The 20,495-nt window shown below is 33.4% G+C and overlaps 1 protein-coding gene across 3 annotated transcripts; it reads left to right on the forward strand.

Moving 5' to 3' along the window:
* Window positions 1-6,097: 6,097 nt before the first annotated feature.
* LOC140865933 (zinc finger CCCH domain-containing protein 55-like) lies at window positions 6,098-18,734 on the forward strand. 3 transcript variants are annotated; one of them, XR_012144759.1, is made up of 6 exons: window positions 6,098-6,231; window positions 10,232-10,679; window positions 13,264-13,287; window positions 16,288-16,355; window positions 16,814-16,905; window positions 18,529-18,734. XR_012144759.1 is itself a non-coding variant. In XM_073270775.1 (5 exons), the coding sequence occupies exons 1-5, from the start codon at window positions 6,113-6,115 to the stop codon at window positions 16,842-16,844; spliced, it is 690 nt and encodes a 229-aa protein (XP_073126876.1). In that variant the 5' UTR covers window positions 6,098-6,112; the 3' UTR covers window positions 16,845-17,231. The 3 variants fall into 3 exon arrangements, 1 of the variants encoding a protein (XP_073126876.1); XR_012144758.1 differs by lacking the exon at window positions 18,529-18,734 and adding an exon at window positions 17,081-17,231; XM_073270775.1 differs by lacking the exon at window positions 18,529-18,734 and having other exon boundaries at window positions 16,814-17,231.
* Window positions 18,735-20,495: the final 1,761 nt, after the last annotated feature.

Here is a 20,495-nt window from a genome sequence, read left to right on the forward strand (position 1 = left end):
TTTGATCGTTCAACAACACTACCCTCAAGCTACAATGATAGTTTAATTTATATCCCTTTTTTCCCTTTGGTTTTTGTTGTAATTCCAGATTGGGTTTCTGGGTCAGTCGTTCACTCGTTCTTGTGCATTGCCTCCTTTTTTATTTATGATATTGAATTATCATTCTTGAGAAAGAAAAAATAAAACAACAAATATTCATTTTATTATATTTGTTAGTATATTAAATATATTTATCTATATATAAAATAATGTATTTTATTATATATATTTATAAAAATGACTAAAATATATTATATTTCGAGTATATAATTTATTTATTGAGATATATTTGTATTTATTAATAATTATAATATTTTAACACAAAGAGTGTGATACATATTCATCATGCTTAATTTTTAAATAATTATACAAGTTTTTTTTAAAAAAATGAATCAATAAATATGCTTGAAAAAAAATATGTACCTAATTTAATTTTTAAATAATTGAATCATGTATCAATTAAGTCATTTACAATATTTCATGCACTAATTCTTCAAAATATTTTTACTCATCGTAATTGACATGTCGGCACAATATGTGATCAATGAATTTATTATATCAAATATGTCGTTATTAAAAGACAATATCAATTTAATAGAGAAACTATGATTTTATATTAAATGATCTACAAATCAAGTTCATGTGGTCGGGTTCGTGTACAGAATCCATTATGCACAGTCAAAGCACAGACTTGTCATATTAATTATTGCATGACCAATCACTTAACTATGAGATGTAATTTATGGAAATGATCAGTGTCTTCAATGATTCAACTAAAATTAATCTTGTGCGCGTACTTGTAATTATTTGTGGCTTGGACAATTACTCAACTTTGAGATTAAACTGAAGGAACTGTACAATTAATATCTTTATTAATGATACTACTATATGTAACCTTGACTCTATTTTTTTTTGTAGGTATTTTCGATCCCCTTCTTTTGATGGTTAATGACTCAAATTTGTACAAAGTTGCAGAGAAAATTCCATAAATATATACCATAAATTTGAAATGGGTGCATGAAGACCAAATACTGCAAGTTTCATGTTTGAAACTAATACGTACAATTAAGGTAGTGTTTGCAATCTCTAAAAATAAGTGATTATGGATATTTTCTTAACAATAGATGTTGCAAACACTACCTAAGTACATGTGTGAATGTCTCACCAATATGTATCTAGTTTTCATATGTAGCTGCAATAATGCTGAAGGATATTTAAATAAAGCACATATATAAGAAATAAGTTATTATTTTTCTACTCCATAAATGCAAGCTAACCGGCCATTTGCTAGTCCATGCAGGATTCATGTAACTCACTAATTGATGTGCAGATACTACATTGTCAAAGCACGAACTTGACATACCACGCCCCGTGCGGTCTGTACGCAACTTACTGGCTAATATTTGGAGCATCCGCTGATGCACAAACGAAGCACGAATTTGATGCACATGTCTGTGTGTTTGTCTGAATGTTTCGAATTTACAAAAATTATCTTTAAAAATTTGTAGATTTCTAATGGTGTGTTTCTTTAATTTAGGTAGTTTTTTTTCACCGTGATCAAATACTTCTGCACTTTGGGATGAATTTAAGGAGCTCAACTACATTAATCTTGATATTTTATGTTTGTGGTTTATTGTTTCATGTTCTTCGATGCTTAATGGTTCAATTTATACAAATACTTCCAGTTTCCATGTTGTAGTGGAAAATGAAATATGTGAAAGTAGCAATCACATTAATGGACTATTAATCAAGATCTCAGATCATGCGATTTTGAGGATAATGCCATGCAAAGGAGTCAAGGGCATCATGCTGCTAACTTACTAATCCCTTTTCAACCTTTTAGCCGTAGATCTTAATATCATATGAGGTTGAGAAATAATTTAGAATGATAACGGGTTCATATGTTGGTGGGAGAAGAGTGGAGAACTTGTTATATATATATCGCCCTTTTAATGCCTTGATCACCTACAGATCATCTCCATGCAAGGCTCAATAAACTAGCAGAAACTGAAGAAGTTATGGTAGTTACAACTGCTTCTGAACTCATCTCTAATCTGCCGTGGCATCCAGCTCAAAGTGTTGCATGTGATGTGGCATCCAGCTCAAGTTTATTCTTAGGCAATCCAAAACCACTTTACCAAAACAAAAAAAAAAAAAAAAAGATTGCAACTAATTTTTGACAATATATGGAGCCAAAATGGCGGAGAACTAAATATAGAAGATAAAAAACTATTGTCTCCAAATAAATAATAATTACACGTAAACACCTTATGCTCTCTATATCATCATAATATATATAAATTCTATACTCTATATATTAAACATTTATCATGTTAATTTTCAAAAACAGAAAATAAAAAATGAATACACATTACCAAAAATAATGGGGATGTGCACGATTCCGATGCATGGTATTATATAAGGTTGCTTCTCCATGTAATTTAATAGAAGCAAAAATAGAAATAATTTTTTTGGTTCACTAAATTATCTCATCCTGATTCATGAGTTTTGGTTAAACTGAGTATTACAATATTGGTTTTGGTGCACAAACTTTAATGTATGACTTTGGTTTAATTGTTGATGTGACACCATATATCAAACAATCCCCTGTGGCTAGCATGTCATCATTACAAGCGTACAAGCATCATGTCAGGACTATGACAAAATAAGACTAAAAGCAAAAATAAAAATAAAAAATCAAAGTTATTCATGAACAAAAGCCATACTTCTGAGCACTCGGTGGGTAAAAGAAAATTACTTAATGGATCAAAATCCAAAACATGACAAATAAGTGGACAAAAAATTATTTTCCATCTATTTTAATTTTTTTAATTTTTCCACGTTTACAGAATACTTGACACATAAAAGAACATCTAAGAAAAGTTGGTAGAAAACATTTGGATGGCATACTACTCAAGTAAGAAAAATCATCTGTATATTTCAAAGCAATTCATTGTTGGGTTATGCTATATATATAATGGGAGTTACGTTACACATTATATTTAAAATTACAAAAACTATACTATATATATGTTTGTTTGAAAAAAAATGTTCAAATAAAGTGCAAGAATAATTTTGAAATTTGGCAAATGTGTAATCCTCATTATATACGCATATAATATTTTCCTTTATTATTTGATAACATTGAGGTAAAACAATTTTGTAAAGGGAAATAAAAACAAATTCGATGTATAAAATTTTGTTAAAATTTATTAGTTCAAATTGAAAAATTAAATCAAAATTAGTATGTTTAGCCAAGCCTATCTCCATTGTTGAACATTACAAATTGTAAATAAATGGGAAATTATTAATATAAAAATTGGCAAAAAGTTTCAATTTGTTTTTAAAACAATATAATCGATTTAAGCAATCGATATGAATAAATATCGATGGATTACATATTGTAGGTAGATTATAGATTATGAGTGATTATCAATACTCAATTAATAAAACTTTTAATCTATAGATTTTGTTCAAACCATGAAATCAAGGATTTTAAATTTTCAACACATTCTAAAAAAAACTATTCATAAAGTAAAATGCATTGATTATAAATCGTTGTTCGAGATACGATGTTTAAATTCGATAAAAAAGTTTTTTTTTAAAAAAAAAAAGGTTCTGTGAGCGATATGAAAACATATATTTTTCATTCATATATTTATATATATCACAAAAATAAATTATATTTTGTAAAGATTACTTAAATGCATGAAATAATTATTTTACTACAAAAAAATAACAAATTTCCATTAACAAAAAAATAATGCTAAAGGTACCTCCAATATCATGTAGATCGATTATATCGTGAGATTTTTTTGTTTTCATATTATGAGATTTTGAAAATTTTGATTTTTTATATTTACTTTTGTGATGTAAAAATTGATGTACATGTAACATCACTCATTAACAAAATATTTTGCAATCCAAATAATAAAATTATAAATGAGCAATAAATGAGATTATTCCAACAAATTCATTTCAACTTTTTTGCCATTTTTTGTTTGTTGTTTTCCTGACAATAAATTTTGACAGAGAATTCTTACCTGTCATCTCTCTCATACACGCACTCAAAATTTACAGTGAGACTGAACTCAGCTTCATTCCCTCTGAGTTATTTGCATGGCGGCTTAATAATCCTCCTCAAATCCATTTTACTTCTCAATTCTTTGAGTTAATCTGCGCATACATAACCAGAGGTTTCGAACCGGAAAATGATAATTTTTTATCATTATTTTCACGTTTTATTTTTTTGATTGTGATTAAAAATTTTTTTCTATTTTTGTTTTGTTGTGGCGTTGTTCTCATCGATTTTCATCCTTTTATCTTATTTGCAGAGATTTTGTGAAGATTCATCGAGGAATTAACGATTTAGTGTAAAAAACTTTTCATTTTTCTTATCCTAATACCGTCAACTTTATTTTTGTTATCAACTGTTTCTATATGAGTGTTTCCTGGTGATTTGTTGTTATCAATTTTTAATTCGCGTGAAATGATATGTTTTGCCTTCGCACAATTACATGAAATTTGATTTTGTGATATAGGAACGATTAATATATCATGAGTGTGTGACCAAATTGAGAATAGACTGAAATTTGCTAAAGTTTTCGTTCCAAAAAATAAAATTAAAAACACAAAAACTCATATGAGATTGTGTCAATGGTTATTTTTGTGATACAAATGTCTTACTCGATCTGACCCCACTCTAGGAATAGATCGAAGATTTTCTCAAAATAGATACTACATATATGTTGGGGTGTCTATTTTGTAAGTGTTTAGCCGCAGGGAACTATAAACTCAAGGATTTTATGATCATGCTTATTGAGATTTCGCTATCAATAATTGGCGAATGCATTACAGAAAGTTAGATTTAATTCTCGAAAAAAAATTTTTGCTATCCATATATATTTGTTGAATATAACAAGTTTGAAGGGTTATTCTACTATATGAACATCAATTTACTCAGGAAAAATTCAGTCACTGGAGTAATTTTCTTATGATTTCCTAAACATATTGTTGCATTCATACATTTTCAAGTTGTTGAAAACTATATGATCCGAGGATGATGAATTGCAACACTGAAAATTGTCATCTTTCGTGCATGGGTGGTTTTGCCTTCTGACTTCTCAGTTTATTTATCGTTGCTCGCGGCTTTCGAAATGTCAATTACTTGATCACTAATCTTATTGTAAATGCTTATTCTTTTTATATAATGATTAAGAATTTCATAACTGGAAACACAACCAATCTAGATAGGTCTTTTCCTCTTTGTAGGAGGTAAATCGTACGTTCTGGCAATAATTATATTTGTGGTATCTTCTACAAAAAAAAAAATTCAGAATCCTTTAGGCTAAACATATCGTTTTTACTTTATTATTTTGCTCTTGTTTGATATGCTTACATATGTTATATAAAATCATTTTCAACACCTTACAAAACCCATTAGTACATATCAAATATGAAAGAACTAACCGCAAAGTGTTTTGTTAGAGCGACAGATATAAGGTCTTATTGGAATTGCAAATCATCCTATCATCGATCTTCCATAATTAAATTAAGCTACTTAAGATATGCACATGATTTATTTATGGGTTTATTACATACACCACTTTTATGAAATCTCGATATTGCTAAAAATCCCCTATGAAAAAAGAGTAATCTATTAACTCCCTGTCTTTTCAAATATTGAGCATATACATCCCCATGTTTTCAAATTTTGAGCATTCATCCCTCTTGTCCATACGTGTTTTCAAGGGTGTTTGTACTCAAAATTTGAAAACACGGGGAGTTAATAGTTATTGGGAGTTTTTAGCAATATCGTGATTTCACAGGGGTAATGTATGCAATTAGCCTTTGTTTATTACAATGTTTTCATTATTTTACTTATGTTTGAACTAATAATGTTCGGGTGGGGTAAATTCTTGCTTGCTTCTCTAGTCAAAATTTTATAGCTCATTGAAACTGACCTGTGTCACAGAGGCTAAGTATATATCATTTCTTCTTCAAACAGGTACTTGCAGTTTCACGACAATATTTTTACGGTTCATTAACCTTATCTAATAAGTTTTGGAGGAATATGGATGTGAATCGTGGCAAAAGTTTGCTCTTAACCAAAATGTCTCCTGGTTTCGACAATTGGCGATTAGAATCACAATGTAGTTTTACCCATAGTAAATCAACGCAGCCGCCGTACAGGTCAGTTTCATTTTCTGGTATGGTAAATTGTGTTGACATTTATTTTTCGTGAATATTTTGTATGAGCATGTGTAAAGGTTTCAAGAAATAAATGCTATTAAATCAAGTTCAAGATTCTTTATTTCTCTCGAGATTTGGATGTCATGATTTTAATGATACTAGTTACTACTGATATCGAGGGAATGTTAACCAATTCAACATTTGTTTTCTAGATAACTATTGGCAGTGCTTAGTCGTGCATATCTCACCAAAATTAACCCAGCTCTAATAAAATTAATAAATATGAGTAGCATGAGTAGAGATAGTTCAAACTAGAAAGTGTGAATTTATCGTGGGAAAAAATGTTTTTTTAGTCCTGTATGTTTATCACTTTGCGATTTTGGTCCTCTATATTTTCAGATTTTATTTTTAGTCTGCTATCTTTATTTTTTTGGCAATTTTAGTCCTTTTTCTGATGTGGCGCTGATGTGGCACCAATGCAGTGCTGATGTGGAGCTGACGTGTATAATGTCATGTAAGCATTTTTGAATAAAAAAGACTGAAATTGCCAAAAATCGAAACATGCATGACTAAAACTGAAATATGAAAAAATAGAGGACCGAAATCGTAAAGTGACAAACATAAAAGACCAAAATTGCAGTTTCCCTTTATCGTGCTAACAACTTTAAAACAATAAAAAGAAACATAAGGGAGAATCCTAAGAAAGTAAAAGTTCAAATTCTGACAATTAAACTAATGAAATTAAATTAAATCGATTAAAACTTAGAGAAAACTAACCTTGGTTTCGATAGACTCTATATTGGTATTTTATAATTTGATCGTCTAGACAATAATATCAATTTATATTAAAAAATTCGTAACTCAAATTTAATTTATGTATTTCCTTATTTTTATTATTATTATTTATGACATGAGAACCAGTAGTCGTTACTTTTCGGTCGGTACTGGATAAACCATTGGAGTAACTAGAAATACGTGTTCTATTAATTAACCCTTATCAATAAACAATATCATGCAAGCGATAATGATTTAATTTATTGATATCATTAAAAACTAGCAAGAATGTTGAAGTTAAACAACACAAATACAATTAAGTGGTTGCATTATCTAGTTAGTTTTTCTCCCAAAGAATTAATAATTCAGAACAGGAAATTCAGTTGTTTCATATGGTAGAGGGATCAAACATTTTATGAATTTGATATCTAATTTAGCAGTAGATTAAACGAATCAAAACTAGTTGATCATTCTAACAAACAAATAAATAATCAATAATTTTGACAATACAAGAAAACAATTGACACTCAGATATAAATAAGCCAAAATTATGCACAAACCTCAATTATAATTTTCACAAGCCAATAAAATCCCAAAGTTTTGTATTCCTTGACCAAGAATTACATGTTTTGCCACACCAAGGCCATAAAATAAAAAGTAGATCCTTATCTATAAGACGGGTCAACCCGAATCATTTTTTTAAAAAATAAGTATAAATTTTATTGATAAATAAGAGATTCTCGAGCTACAATATCACTAATATGATTTGGTGGACTCGACCAATAACAAGGATTAGCATAAAATCGGGATTTCATTGCCAAAGCATGAGCAACCCCGTTGGCTAACCGACTAATAAAAACAATAGAAAAACTCGGTTCCTTTTGCAAAATGAGCCGACAATCCTCTATTATAGCTCCAAATTCAGATTCGTCAGTTTTTGTAGAGCCAAGGGCCTTCACAACCATATGAGCATCTATCTCAAATATTACTCGATTGAATTTCATTTCATGGATCCATAAAACTATTTCTCATAATCTCATTGCTTCTCCCTCCTTCACCTCACATGCCTTCCAGTACCATCGACCAACATCCAACACACTTTCCTTCAGTATCGTGGACCACCATTCCGAATCCCATACTTCTGGTTTCAGTGCAGAATGCTGCGTCAACATTACACTTCAAAAAGTGAGCTTGCGGTTTTTTTTCATTCTGTAGGTGTTCTTTCAATTCCATTGTTTTCCTGCCCCTTGTTCCTTTTTTTGTTTTATGGCCAACCAATCATAAAAGATCTCAATGCATTAAACATAGCTTGGTTACAATCAACCATCGTATATCTCCATAGTTTAAGAATACATGACAAAAGTGTGTCATGTATTCTCCATATCCTTATTACAGATCACACACACCAGAGAGCAGTTTATTCCTCTCCTACGAAGGTTTGTTCTTGTAGGAAGACAATTTCGACGGCGCGCCAAAGGAGGGATTTAAATTTAGGTGGGGCTTGTAGCTTCCATAACTCTTTCCATTTTTTTGTGTTGTTTGTGCCCTATGTTGCTCCAATTCTTTCATAGTATCATGTAAGCACTTTTAACCGAGTACACTCCATCCTTTATTTGGTGCCAGATTATAAGATCTTGCCTCAAGGTTAAAGGAAGTGGAATATTCAAAAATTTCTTGTACATCTCTGCCAGTGAAATATTCAAGCAATAATTCATGGTCCCAACTTTGACATCTCGGAATAAGAAGCTCGTTCACCTTCATTCGAGTTAACAAGAGTAGACACACAAAGAAATTTGTTTCATCTCTCAACCAAGGGTCCTTCCATATATCAATATTATGACATGTCCCAACTTTCCACCTACAACCTTTATTTAGTACCATTTTTAACCCTACCAAAATGATTTTAACATTCTCAGTTGTTCCTAGAGTAAGGAAATATGTAAAATAAAAGTTTGCATACAATGTGCTGGAATAGCTTGGTCAACCAGACTCATATTTACATAAAAAAATATTTTGACATAAAAAGTAATACTTTTCATGGATGACCCAAAAAAAATTTCATCTCACGAAATTGGCCCGTGAAATCGTCTCACAAAAGTTTTTGTGTGAAATAAAAATTGAACACTTTTGGTCTAATTAAAGATAGATATATCTCTTTTTGTTGCTTTCTCAACAATTCTTGAAATTCGGTTATCCCCAACCTTTCTCCAATTTCGAAATTTCCTTTGGTAATTAAGACGTGAAATATACAATCTCCAAATTATTTCCTTTCCTTTTTACCCTTCATGTTATCATGAATCTTGTGTGCAAGTCGACTAAATTCCTTTTTATAGTCTCTATTGGAGTATCGAGAATTGCTCGAGACTTGACTGAAACAGGCGGGAATCATGGTTTCTTGATACATGAGAAAATAAGGTTATGTTGATGCTAGCACATGGACTAGAATGACATTTTTTTTTCTACCCAAAATTGAGCCGTTTCGACAGATCCATAAATAGATGGATTGAACAAGTGTTAAGGCCAACAATCCTTTCGCCCCTAGCACAAGCTAGCCTAACAACAAAATAAGCACGAATAATATCTTCCAAACAAACCACTTTATATCCATTACCTGTACAGGAAAAATTATAATTTTGTTTCAGAACGTTTGTAACTTTATGATTTTGATCCTTTTACGTTTTTATTTTTATGATTTAATCATGTATATTTCGGTTTTTTAATAATTTTAGTCATTTTTAGTCGCAAATGCTGATCTGGCACTACACATGGCAGATCGACGCTGTAATAAAATGACTAAATTCCAAAAAAACAAAGATAACAAACTAAAAGTTAACTTTGAAAACATAGATGATCGAAATCGTAAAAAAAAAAACTTATAGGATAAAAAAAATTTCTCATAAAAATATATAAATTATTTTATAATATCTATCATTAGTCAAAATATACATAAATTTGTTTAACATTTTCACTAATATTTTTTAACCATTCTTATTAATGCGTAACAAAATTTTGATATATATTCATTCGACAAAACATACATAAATTCGTTCAATCATTTTTTTTTAAAAAAATTATTATTATTGTTATTTAAATTTACTTATTTTTTTTTTCGGTAAAAAGAATCAAACAACCTAGGCACCTTTGCACCCCCCATGGAACATGAACAAAACCCCTTTGGGTAATCAATTGCAAACTGACAAGTCCATTTTCAACTTTCTTTGAATAGGAGTGCTGCTGCTGCTGCTGCTGCTGCTGCTCCTGCTCCTGCTCCTGCTCCTGCTCCTGCTCAGGAGACAGTACCAAAGACAACACAAATCGTACCGGAGACAACATTTGGAGGGACAAATTCTTCATTTGCTGGAGGGGAAAGGGTGGAGCCACTGCTACAACAAAATCAGAAAGGAAACGTTGGGGTTGCCGAGGTTGATCGCTCAAAGAGTAATAAAATTTGGGAGGTCCACTCCTTCAAATTTGTACTAATAGAACATATTAGGCAAATTTTGAAACCATTTTGGGAGCAGGGAAATCTGAGTAAAGATGCTTACAAAATTGTCATGAAAAAATCCATCGACAAGATTATTGCGAGTATCCAGGCATCCAAATTTCCCAGGTCCAAAAATGACCACCAGAGATACATTTCAGCCTCAAGATCGAAGATTTTTGAGCTAGTACAGGTTCGTGTTGATTATGTTTTATGATACCATACTCGTTAATGATATTTGTTTGCAATGATGTTCTTTCCCATTTCCCCCTTCTTCTTTTTTCATTTCTTTTTTTACCAGTGGATCAGTTTTGTAGGTTTTGCTTTGTTTATGTTAGAACGATTCCATGTTCATTTGCTGGAACTCCTGCGTTCGTTTTCAAAAAGTATATATATTTTTTCTTCGATAGAAGCCCAACGAGAGTGGACTTTTTTCTACTCAGAGGTTTTTTAGCTAATTTAATCTTGGACATTTAATAAGGTCTTAGATATTTCAGGAGGATTAACTGATTTTATTTATCTCAATGGCTATTTTACACAAGAGAATTAACTAATTAATGTTTGATTATTACGACAACCTATAACCTAGCTAAACAAATCTTCCCTGAATCCTATACACAAAAAATATCTTTCTCAAGCTAGCGTAGAGAATAAGTTTTATCCACTGCCAACTTGGAAACAATTGTGTGGAACAATGGGTTATTGAGTCCTATAAGCAAATTTGCTGACTGCAATCTTGTTGGAGCATGTGGAGTGCCAGTCACGCCATTGTAAGTCTTGCTTTGGTGAAGTGTCTATTTGCCTCATCATCATCTTGTGTCAGTGTTCTTGATTCTGATTCACACCTGATCTAGCTGCCACATTTTGTTTCTTTTTTCTCCGTGTCGGAAGATCTCCTCCACCGAGGTACAATATCATATTGTGGACATGTTATCAAGGGCAACTACTGATCTTGCTTCCAGTTGGAATATATCATTTTCCATCAACAAATTATTGCTCCCTAGAGTTCCCTTTAGGTTGTGAGTATTCTGTGAACAACTTGCTGAATGCAACAAGTAAATCAATGTCAGGAATATAACTATCTGTCAAAAGAAAACTGGAAGGAAAATTGGATGTAGTTACCTCATACCAGTGATGGATTCTAATGGTTGAGATTTTCTGTAGACATGCGGATGATTTTTTATTTAGAGTTGACCTGAGGATACCGATTGCTACCAACTAGCAGGAAATAGGATCGTTGGCAAGGTTGGTATTTTATTGGTAAATTAAATTTTAAAAAAATTGGTTCATAGTTGGAACCTGATGCGAGTTAGTGCAGACTTGGTAAAAGGTAGGTCAAGTAGGAAGAAATCTATAACCTTTATCTTCCAAAAAGGTACTCTCCCTCAGATAATAGTTTGGAAAATATCAGCATCATTTTTCACCAAATGTGACTTCAACCAAGAGTCAAAGACAAAATTTTTGACGGTGGTGGATGATAGGATCGTTGGCAAGGTTGGTATTTTATTGGTAAATTAAATTTTAAAAAAATTGGTTCATAGTTGGAACCTGATGCGAGTTAGTGCAGACTTGGTAAAAGGTAGGTCAAGTAGGAAGAAATCTATAACCTTTATCTTCCAAAAAGGTACTCTCCCTCAGATGATAGTTTGGAAAATATCAGCATCATTTTTCACCAAATGTGACTTCAACCAAGAGTCAAAGACAAAATTTTTGACGGTGGTGGATGATAGGATCGTTGGCAAGGTTGGTATTTTATTGGTAAATTAAATTTTAAAAAAATTGGTTCATAGTTGGAACCTGATGCGAGTTAGTGCAGACTTGGTAAAAGGTAGGTCAAGTAGGAAGAAATCTATAACCTTTATCTTCCAAAAAGGTACTCTCTCTCAGATGATAGTTTGGAAAATATCAGCATCATTTTTCACCAAATGTGACTTCAACCAAGAGTCAAAGACAAAATTTTTGACGGTGGTGGATGATAGCATTTGAGCCCTTTTTCTCTGCAGGATAATCCCTCAAGAGTACATTCGACAACCCTTAGATCTATATTCCCCAGGTCAGGACTATTGGTATGAACAAATGACCCACAACCAAATATTCCAGGCGAAAGATGGTCTTCTGGTAGTTGAGATAGAATTTAAACGGGAATCTAGGCTCGTCATGCCGTGTGGAAAATTTTAGATGCTGAACCAATTTGATACTATTCATCTCAAATGTGGTTTATATTTAGGAGAATCAACTAATTGATAATAAATGTCTACAATAATTCCTACTGTTACCGTGCTAAACAAATTATTCCTAGCTAAACAAATCTTTATTTGCTACAAAATATCTTTCAAGAGAATTTCCTTCAGTGCATTTTGTTTCAAAGCTAGATGACATGTTGAAATTAGATGCAGTCATCCTGCTTTTGACATGGATGCCTTCAGGACAAAAAGCATAATTGCTTCTGTACTGGAATTTTATCATTCGGATATTTTAGTCATGGTGTTGGATCGTATCCAATTAGACCAGAAGTTAATGTGCTTATTCTTGAAGACGACCAATTTTTTTTCTTAAAGGAATTGCATAAAATGCTTTGAAGGAGATTTTACGTGTAATCGTTCTACGTGGCAAAACCTTTTAATCCAAAAGCTATCTTCTGCGGCATTAATAAAATTAATTCCTAAATCACAAAATTCTATACTATAGATTTATATAACTTTTATCAATATTTGTTGATTTTTCGCTATTCAGTTTAGCAATAAATAAATTAATGCAAATATTTTAATTCTTTGCAGGCTTATGTGAAGAAGTACCAGAAGGCTAGCATTTCAAAATCCTCTCTTACTTAAACTCTGGTTTCTGTCATTAGATATGTGAAAATCATGACGTATTTTACAATGTTAATTAATTAGGATTAGTTTAGCCAGAACCCGCAGGTGATTTTCTTCTATGCATTTATGTTGGTGTCATAATCGGAATTATTGTTTCATGACTAGATTGTAGTTAATTTGTTGCAGGCAAAGTTAAAATTTGTCACATATTTTCTTTGGTGAGCATAACTCTGTTTGCCTGTATATCTGGAAATAATTAGCCCTGAAGATACATATATATTTTAATCTCCATTCTTAGTTATAGTTGGTGAGTTGCTAACCTGACTACTCTATATTGCCCGATGAAAGACTGGTCCTGCCTCTTGAACTTGATCTTAAAATTTCCATTTTAAATTTCTAGCATATCTTTTTCTTGAATGGTTTCTTGATGTCAATATTTTTCCTCAAGTAGCCTGCTTATAATTCTAGATGTCCATGTAGGGGTGCGATGTCCATGTAGGGGTGCAGATTCCCCCTAGTTATGGATTTCAAACCGTTTCCCTTGTTATCAGAACGAATTATATGCGTAATTGTTTTGTGGATGTACAATCAAACTTGTTTCACATCAACTGCTCAATATCTGATTTGCTTGTGATTGGATTCGATTTGCTAACATTTTAGGGAAATATTGGATAAAAAAGATAAATAAATCAGCAATGAATGGATAACTTCCACTTGGAATCAGGAATTGGAACGGGGCACGATCATAGGAAATCATAAATTACTTCTAGAGAACATTGATCTACGATCTTTGAGTCTTTTATTGCCCCCTCAAATAGAGATCCTTTTGTTCGACCATATTTCGATCCTTAATATGATATATAAGAACCAATAGTACACCCCGAATATGATGAAACAAGATGTATCTTATAAATATGTAATTATCTTGAATATATTAATTAGTTCTTTCTTTTCCAATCCTGGAAGGGACAAAAGAAGGAACTTGTTGTGTCTTCAACAATTTCTGATCTCTAGTGGGTCTCTCAGTAGGATTCGAACTCAGGTGAAGTTCTTATCATCTACAAGTGAAAAAAGAACGGATGGATTTTGTAGGATTCCCAAGAAATTCTTCAATTTCTTCCGGATTATGTCATCATGACATATTTTCCACGACCCGTGATTTCCCACAAAATGACCACAGCTACCCCTAGGTGTACATCATTTCTGTCAGAAATTAGAATTGAATTATACACTACCTGCTGAAAGATGTATTGATGGTCCCATCCTTTATAAATTCGTCCCATGGATAGTTATTTTGTTTGTTTTGATTCAGCCGCGAGGCAAGAGGAAAGGGTGTTGAGAAGGGTGGTAATCAACATGGTAGTATTAGCTTTTCGAGGTTTGTGAGATCAGTAGCCATGGTTTTTTTGTTTTTTATCTTCTCCTTTGTACTCGCTCCTCAGTCCTCACTATAGGACAGAAATATTAGTGAAGCCTATGTATATGGTAATTCGACTAGCGATAATTATAGGTGCTACGCTGATGAGATATTATACTATTCTCCAATTTATAAAATGCTTAGCATCTATCCATAAGTTACCATTCTTTGATAACCATACTATTATGAGGTGGAAACTTCTTTACAATGTTGCAGAAAGGTTGTTACAAAACGGCTGGAAAATATAATCACGTTTTTCACCTTAAAAAGCGAGAAATAAGGTGTTCATTGATTTTATGGTAAGTTTTCTTCAATACCTTGAACATGTCACGGTAGCTTTGTGAGATTATCAAATAACCACCTTGTGAATATTCTGAAAAAGTTGGCTCAGATCAGTTTGTTCCTCTCACTTCTTGCATAAGAGACACCAAGATCTTTAGGATGATCCTGTTTTATTTGTACAATATACATTATGCAATGTGCCCAAAAAGGAATCCAAATCTTAGTAGTAGCTAAGTGGAGTGAGAGACCCACTCAATAGAGCCGATGTGAAGTCGTTATGTGACTAACTTCTTGATAAACGGGCAAATAAAATTTATAACCCCTATGAAAATCTTAAAAAGCACGTAACCTTTATATGCATAGATTAAACGATGTCTATGCATAAATAATCTTCGTAAAATTTATACAAGGTACAAATAAAGATTTATCACCATATTAATACTGAAACGTAACATAGTAATGTAATAATTGTTCTAACCTTGTGGGTTGGCCCACGGCGGAGATTTTATGCCGAAGAAGGTAGGGCTTTTAGCACATGTGGGTGATTGTGCTGACCATTATGTTTTAGAGAGAGGGTGCATAATGTATTAATAAAGTAGGATTTTTAAATTTTGTTGAATTTTTTACCACCTAAACCCACCTGGCCCGTCTCATCTCATCTTCAACCGCCTTGGGCAAAGGCGGTGTGGTCGATGGCTGCCTCCTGCCTACACAAAACCTACAGATAATTTGTATCAATGATTAGAGCAAAGCGCCATTCTATATAAAGTTGTTGCTCGTTACGTTCTTGTTACCAGACTTATACAGATAACATATTCAAATAAAAACATGTTCTCCTTGCAGAATTTAGTCATGTCTATGCCTCAATTCATCCAACTCAATAGTCTTGATTGCTACCATGTTCCATATTGTTTGCTCAGTGTGTTAAACTTGCTTCTTAGCGACGGCGATGGCCAGTATCGATAACCTCAACGAGTTTTATTTTGTACCTTTATGGCTTTGAAGTTGATTTTTGCTTTGTCGTTTTTATATATTTCCTTTTTTCTTTGGTCAATCTTTTAGAACTACATCTCTAACCATTCTATTGACTATTTGGGTTTTTGGCTTAATTTTTTTATGTTAGGGCAGACAGTCAACTCTAAGAAATCTTAATCGGTGACATAAATTTTTAATTTGGGATTTATGCTTTATAGTTCAGAACTATTAATTAGTTTACTAGTCATGTTTATTTACATCTGATATTTGAATTTGATTCAGAATATTTGATGAGTGTCATTTATTTCTTTTAGGAAGCCTCAATTTTGAAAAGTGCGTACCTCGCCTTGCTTCTCAGGCATCAAGACCCCTTAGTGACTTGGTATGCCTTGCACGCTTGATAACTTTGTCTTACCTATAGTCCAAATTTTAGCCCACCTGCCCGCTGGTTTGTGTTGACGCCATGCCAAAATTTATTATAAGAGTCATGGCGTTATTCCAAATTCCAAAAGCATGTTTCATGTATTTTTGACAAATGTTATCTGTTCGATGTTGTTGAAATTACTTCAGTTACATAGTTCATCTCATGAATATTTCTCAGGGGGTACTGTAATGACTAGAAATATGAAATTACTTCCGTGATATAATTTTACCATAAGTAACTTTAATCATTCTTAAATGCTTATTCATGCCAGACTAATTATAATGTCAAATCTAGATTCTGACATCGCTAGATCAGATGTTTTGAGTTCTTTGCTCATCTTTATTTGTGCATCAGACCCTTTTTTCTAGTCCTGTTTTACTTTTCAGATATCTGTTGATTCTGTTGTTCTCATGCAGGAACCAGGACTTCTGGTGCTGCAAGATTTAATCTGTAAACCTTTCCCTTGGGTCGCAGTTGTATCATAAAATGTTTGGTTTATATGTTGAAGGTAAATTGTGCTTGGAATGGAAACTGCATTTCGAGAGAGACATCATTTAAGTCATATAATGCAGCATGATTTGGATATCATCACATCATTTTCACGTTGTAATTAAATGGAATTTGCTTAGTTTACGTTTTTATATTGTTATTGATATTATTGTTTTAATTGTTCCAAAATGCAGCAAAGAATTGCTTCAATGATTTCCAAAATTGTCACTTTGAGAATTCTGACACGAGATACAAATGGGTCTTCCTTCTCATCTTAAATCTCATTCCCGCAAAACATTTGGTCATGTATCCTTTGTTTCTCAATAATAAATGGTGATTCTTGCTTCTATGTTTGTGAAGATCTTATAGATTGAGTTGATGATTTAAGAATACTTCTCAAGTTGAAAGTTAAAATTAGGAGTTAATGTTGCTAGTGAATCCAAGCGTACATAATAATTACTGTGTGTATGGGATAGCTTTCATCTCATTTAGCTCAGTTTTGGGTTGTACATCTTTGAGGATTTCCTATTTATGTTTGAGAACGATCCAAATATTAATAGGAGTAATTGGATACATTACCTCTGTGAAGTACCAAGATCGTACCAAGATCGCTAAAAACCACTTTTAGAATGATCTATTAGCTTTCTATGTTTTTTAATCTTAAACACATATATCCCCATGTTTTCAAAATTTGAGCACACAACCTCTTGTTCGTACATGTTTTTAGGAGTATTTGTGCTCAAAATTTGAAAACACAAGCGGTTATAATAGTCATAGGGGATTTTCAGCAATCTCATGCTTTCACAGAGTTAGTATATGCAATTATCCCATATTAATATAATCACTGCAAATGACAGTAGAAAATGACAGTCGGTTAAAGGGGACGAGAAGTTACACTCGAACCTAGCCATAAATTAAAATTTGGCTCATTTTGAATTGTGTGCTAGAATGGTGCTAACTTCCAAATGCACAGACTTCGTTTTTCATTTTTTTTATTATCATACGTGCTCTTAGTGAATTGAAAATTTGCATCTGTACAATGTCGTTGTCAAATTTAATAACTGTAGCTCACTCTCCATGGCATACTTGTAGCCTATACTTGCTACTTAATTTTTATGATGCCTTCCAATAGAAGGTGTTTAATAGCAATAATTGAATTGGAAAATAAAAAGATTTAAGCTTTGATTTTGGTTAAAGGCAAGCTTGTTACATTTTTTATATAAGATACATGGATTTCTATTTTGATTCTCAAATATGAAAAAGATGGGAGGTTAGACAACTCATGAGTTTGGCATAAGGGCATTGTTGAGGTAAAACTCTTGTGACCCCCTTGGTGACTTGGCTTCTTTATCTAATTGACTAGTTCTTTTGATTTGGCATGAAGAAAAGAAAATTTGATGACGGGGGATTGGAATTAGAGCAGAGATCTTCTAAATGTGAAATGAATGTTTTGGAAACCAGCATAAAAATGATTGGTTTGTTTGTTGTCCGGAGCTATGAGGCTGTATGTGGAAACTAAATTTTTGGCGTGAACTGTGTGATAGGCATGATGTTGGTGGTCAATACTGTTGCTTTTACTGGGATTATCATTCTCACCGGTTATCCGGCTGTTGCTTTGTTTTGTATGTGTACTTGGCAACAGGTGGGTCAGGAACAAGTCAGAAGAGGCATGGTTAGCTTCGAGGAAAAGATGTAGAAGTGAGACTCGGTTTAGAAGTCGATTTCAACATGTCAATCTAGTTATGTTAGAACATGTCTAGCTATCGAACTTCATCGTTATATTGTTGTTGCATGTTCCCGACTTTGGTTTGGTTGTTGAACTCCAGAACTCATGTTTTAATTTGAGGAATCAAGTTTGTAACGCATGTTTATGTTTTTGAAATATTGTATGGCTTGATGTTCTTGATTTTGGCAATTTCTAGCACCGGAGCAGCCAGGGAGGCGCGCCCGCGCGCCTGCGCCCCTTCCCGGGCAGGGCGTCATGCACGGCCGCGCATGAGCCAGGGCACCGTGCGCGGCCGCGCGGGCCCTGTTAGAAAAAAAATGTGTTGGCTTTTAATGCTTGCTTATTTTTAATTACTCCTTTAATTGATATTTAGAACCGAGGTCTCACAATTTCTGTATTACATTCAGTACTTAAGATCTGATTTCGAGGTCGAAATATCTTAAGTGGGGGAGAATGTAGTAGCCCGTAACCAAAATCAGTGATTAAAAAATTAATCATAATTACTTGGGAAGGGTTCGGAAGCTCCGAAGGCAGGATCGGAAGCTCCGAAGGAGCGATCGGAAGCTCCGATCGAATTACGTCAGGCATGACGTGTGGCAGGATCGGAAGTTTCGATCACCTCTATTCGAAGTCAACCAGTGAGATTTTGACACGTGGCAGATAAGTGGGATCGGAAGCTCCGATGTCGGGATCGGACGTTTCGATCGTGATCGAACATTCCGATCGTCATCTATAAATAGGGGGTGCCGAGCTCACATTTGAGTGCACAAATTCCTCTTTTCTCTCTTTTCTCTCTTAATTCCTTAGCTTTCTAACTCAGATTTAAGGAATTCTAGGCGTCCCGTGGGGAATTCGGAAGTGGCATAGAGATCTAGGCGTTGTAGCGGAGCTGTGACCTAGTTTTGAGGCACTCGACATCAAAGGGCTAACGACGGACGAAGGTATAGCTTTTGCTTCCTATAAATATTTAGGAGTATGCAATAGCTTAGTTAAAGCTTTTAGAGCACTATAATGATAGTTGTATCATTTGGCAGTGTAGAGCAGACTATAGGCGTGGACCTAAAGTTGGTAGAGCTTACACTGATTTGAGGTACGATAGTACTGTTCGGGATATTCTGACTGAGTATGCATGTATTATGTGACTGCATGATTTATATGTCATTGATTTATGCTGCATTCATCTGCATATTGAGCTATCTCCTTCGAGATGTATATTAGTAGGGTTGTACCCTATCCTGTTAGTGGATGGACTTCCATCGATTTGGGTCCGGCATATCCACTGGTATATTGGTATGGGAGCCACCTCCTGCAGCGACGGCACAGCGTGCTACATACCAGGGCCCGGTCTGTCTTTGTATCTAATCCTTGACCTCGAGTTATAGGGAGTTCACTTTGCATGCATGTATACTCATACTCTCGTACTGAACGTTTTATGTTCACGTCTCGTACTCTGTATTTCTGGACACCCTATTCCATGGGGCAGGTTTGCGATTGGACGAGGCGGGTGGATCCAAGAGGGGCTAGGCAGTGGTTGGCCAGCTGGAGCTTCGCCTAGGTTTTATTCTGTGGTTATTGGATTGATACAACTATTCGATTTGGTTGTATTATATTTGGGTATTTACAGATTCCTTTACTTGGGATTGTATAATGTCTATGGTTTCCGCAGCTTAATTCTGATTACTGTTTTGATTAAGTTAATTGCATGCCTAAGTTCTGTTTAGTAGGTGATCCGGGTAAGGGTCACTACAGGTCGAGTGAAAATCTGTGTAAGGACAGTGCTGCAGACTACGTTGACAACACTGGGTACTGCAACCTTATTTGTTGTATTTTGTATTTTAATGTTAGTCGTTCTGATAGTATGTTCATTATGTGTTTGTGTGGTT

The sequence above is a fragment of the Henckelia pumila genome, chromosome 4 (genome assembly GCF_033568475.1).
Source record: "Henckelia pumila isolate YLH828 chromosome 4, ASM3356847v2, whole genome shotgun sequence".
Lineage (NCBI taxonomy): Eukaryota > Viridiplantae > Streptophyta > Magnoliopsida > Lamiales > Gesneriaceae > Henckelia > Henckelia pumila.

What these genes read in the sequence shown, in the direction of transcription:
- LOC140865933 (XM_073270775.1), top strand. Translation starts at nt 6,113, where the DNA reads ATGGATGTGAATCGTGGCAAAAGTTTGCTCTTAACCAAAATGTCTCCT. An exon ending in TCAACGCAGCCGCCGTACAG is followed by an intron (nt 6,232 to 10,231) that starts GTCAGTTTCATT and finishes TTCTTTGAATAG; the next exon opens with GAGTGCTGCTGCTGCTGCTG. An exon ending in CAAGACCCCTTAGTGACTTG is followed by an intron (nt 16,356 to 16,813) that starts GTATGCCTTGCA and finishes GTTCTCATGCAG; the next exon opens with GAACCAGGACTTCTGGTGCT.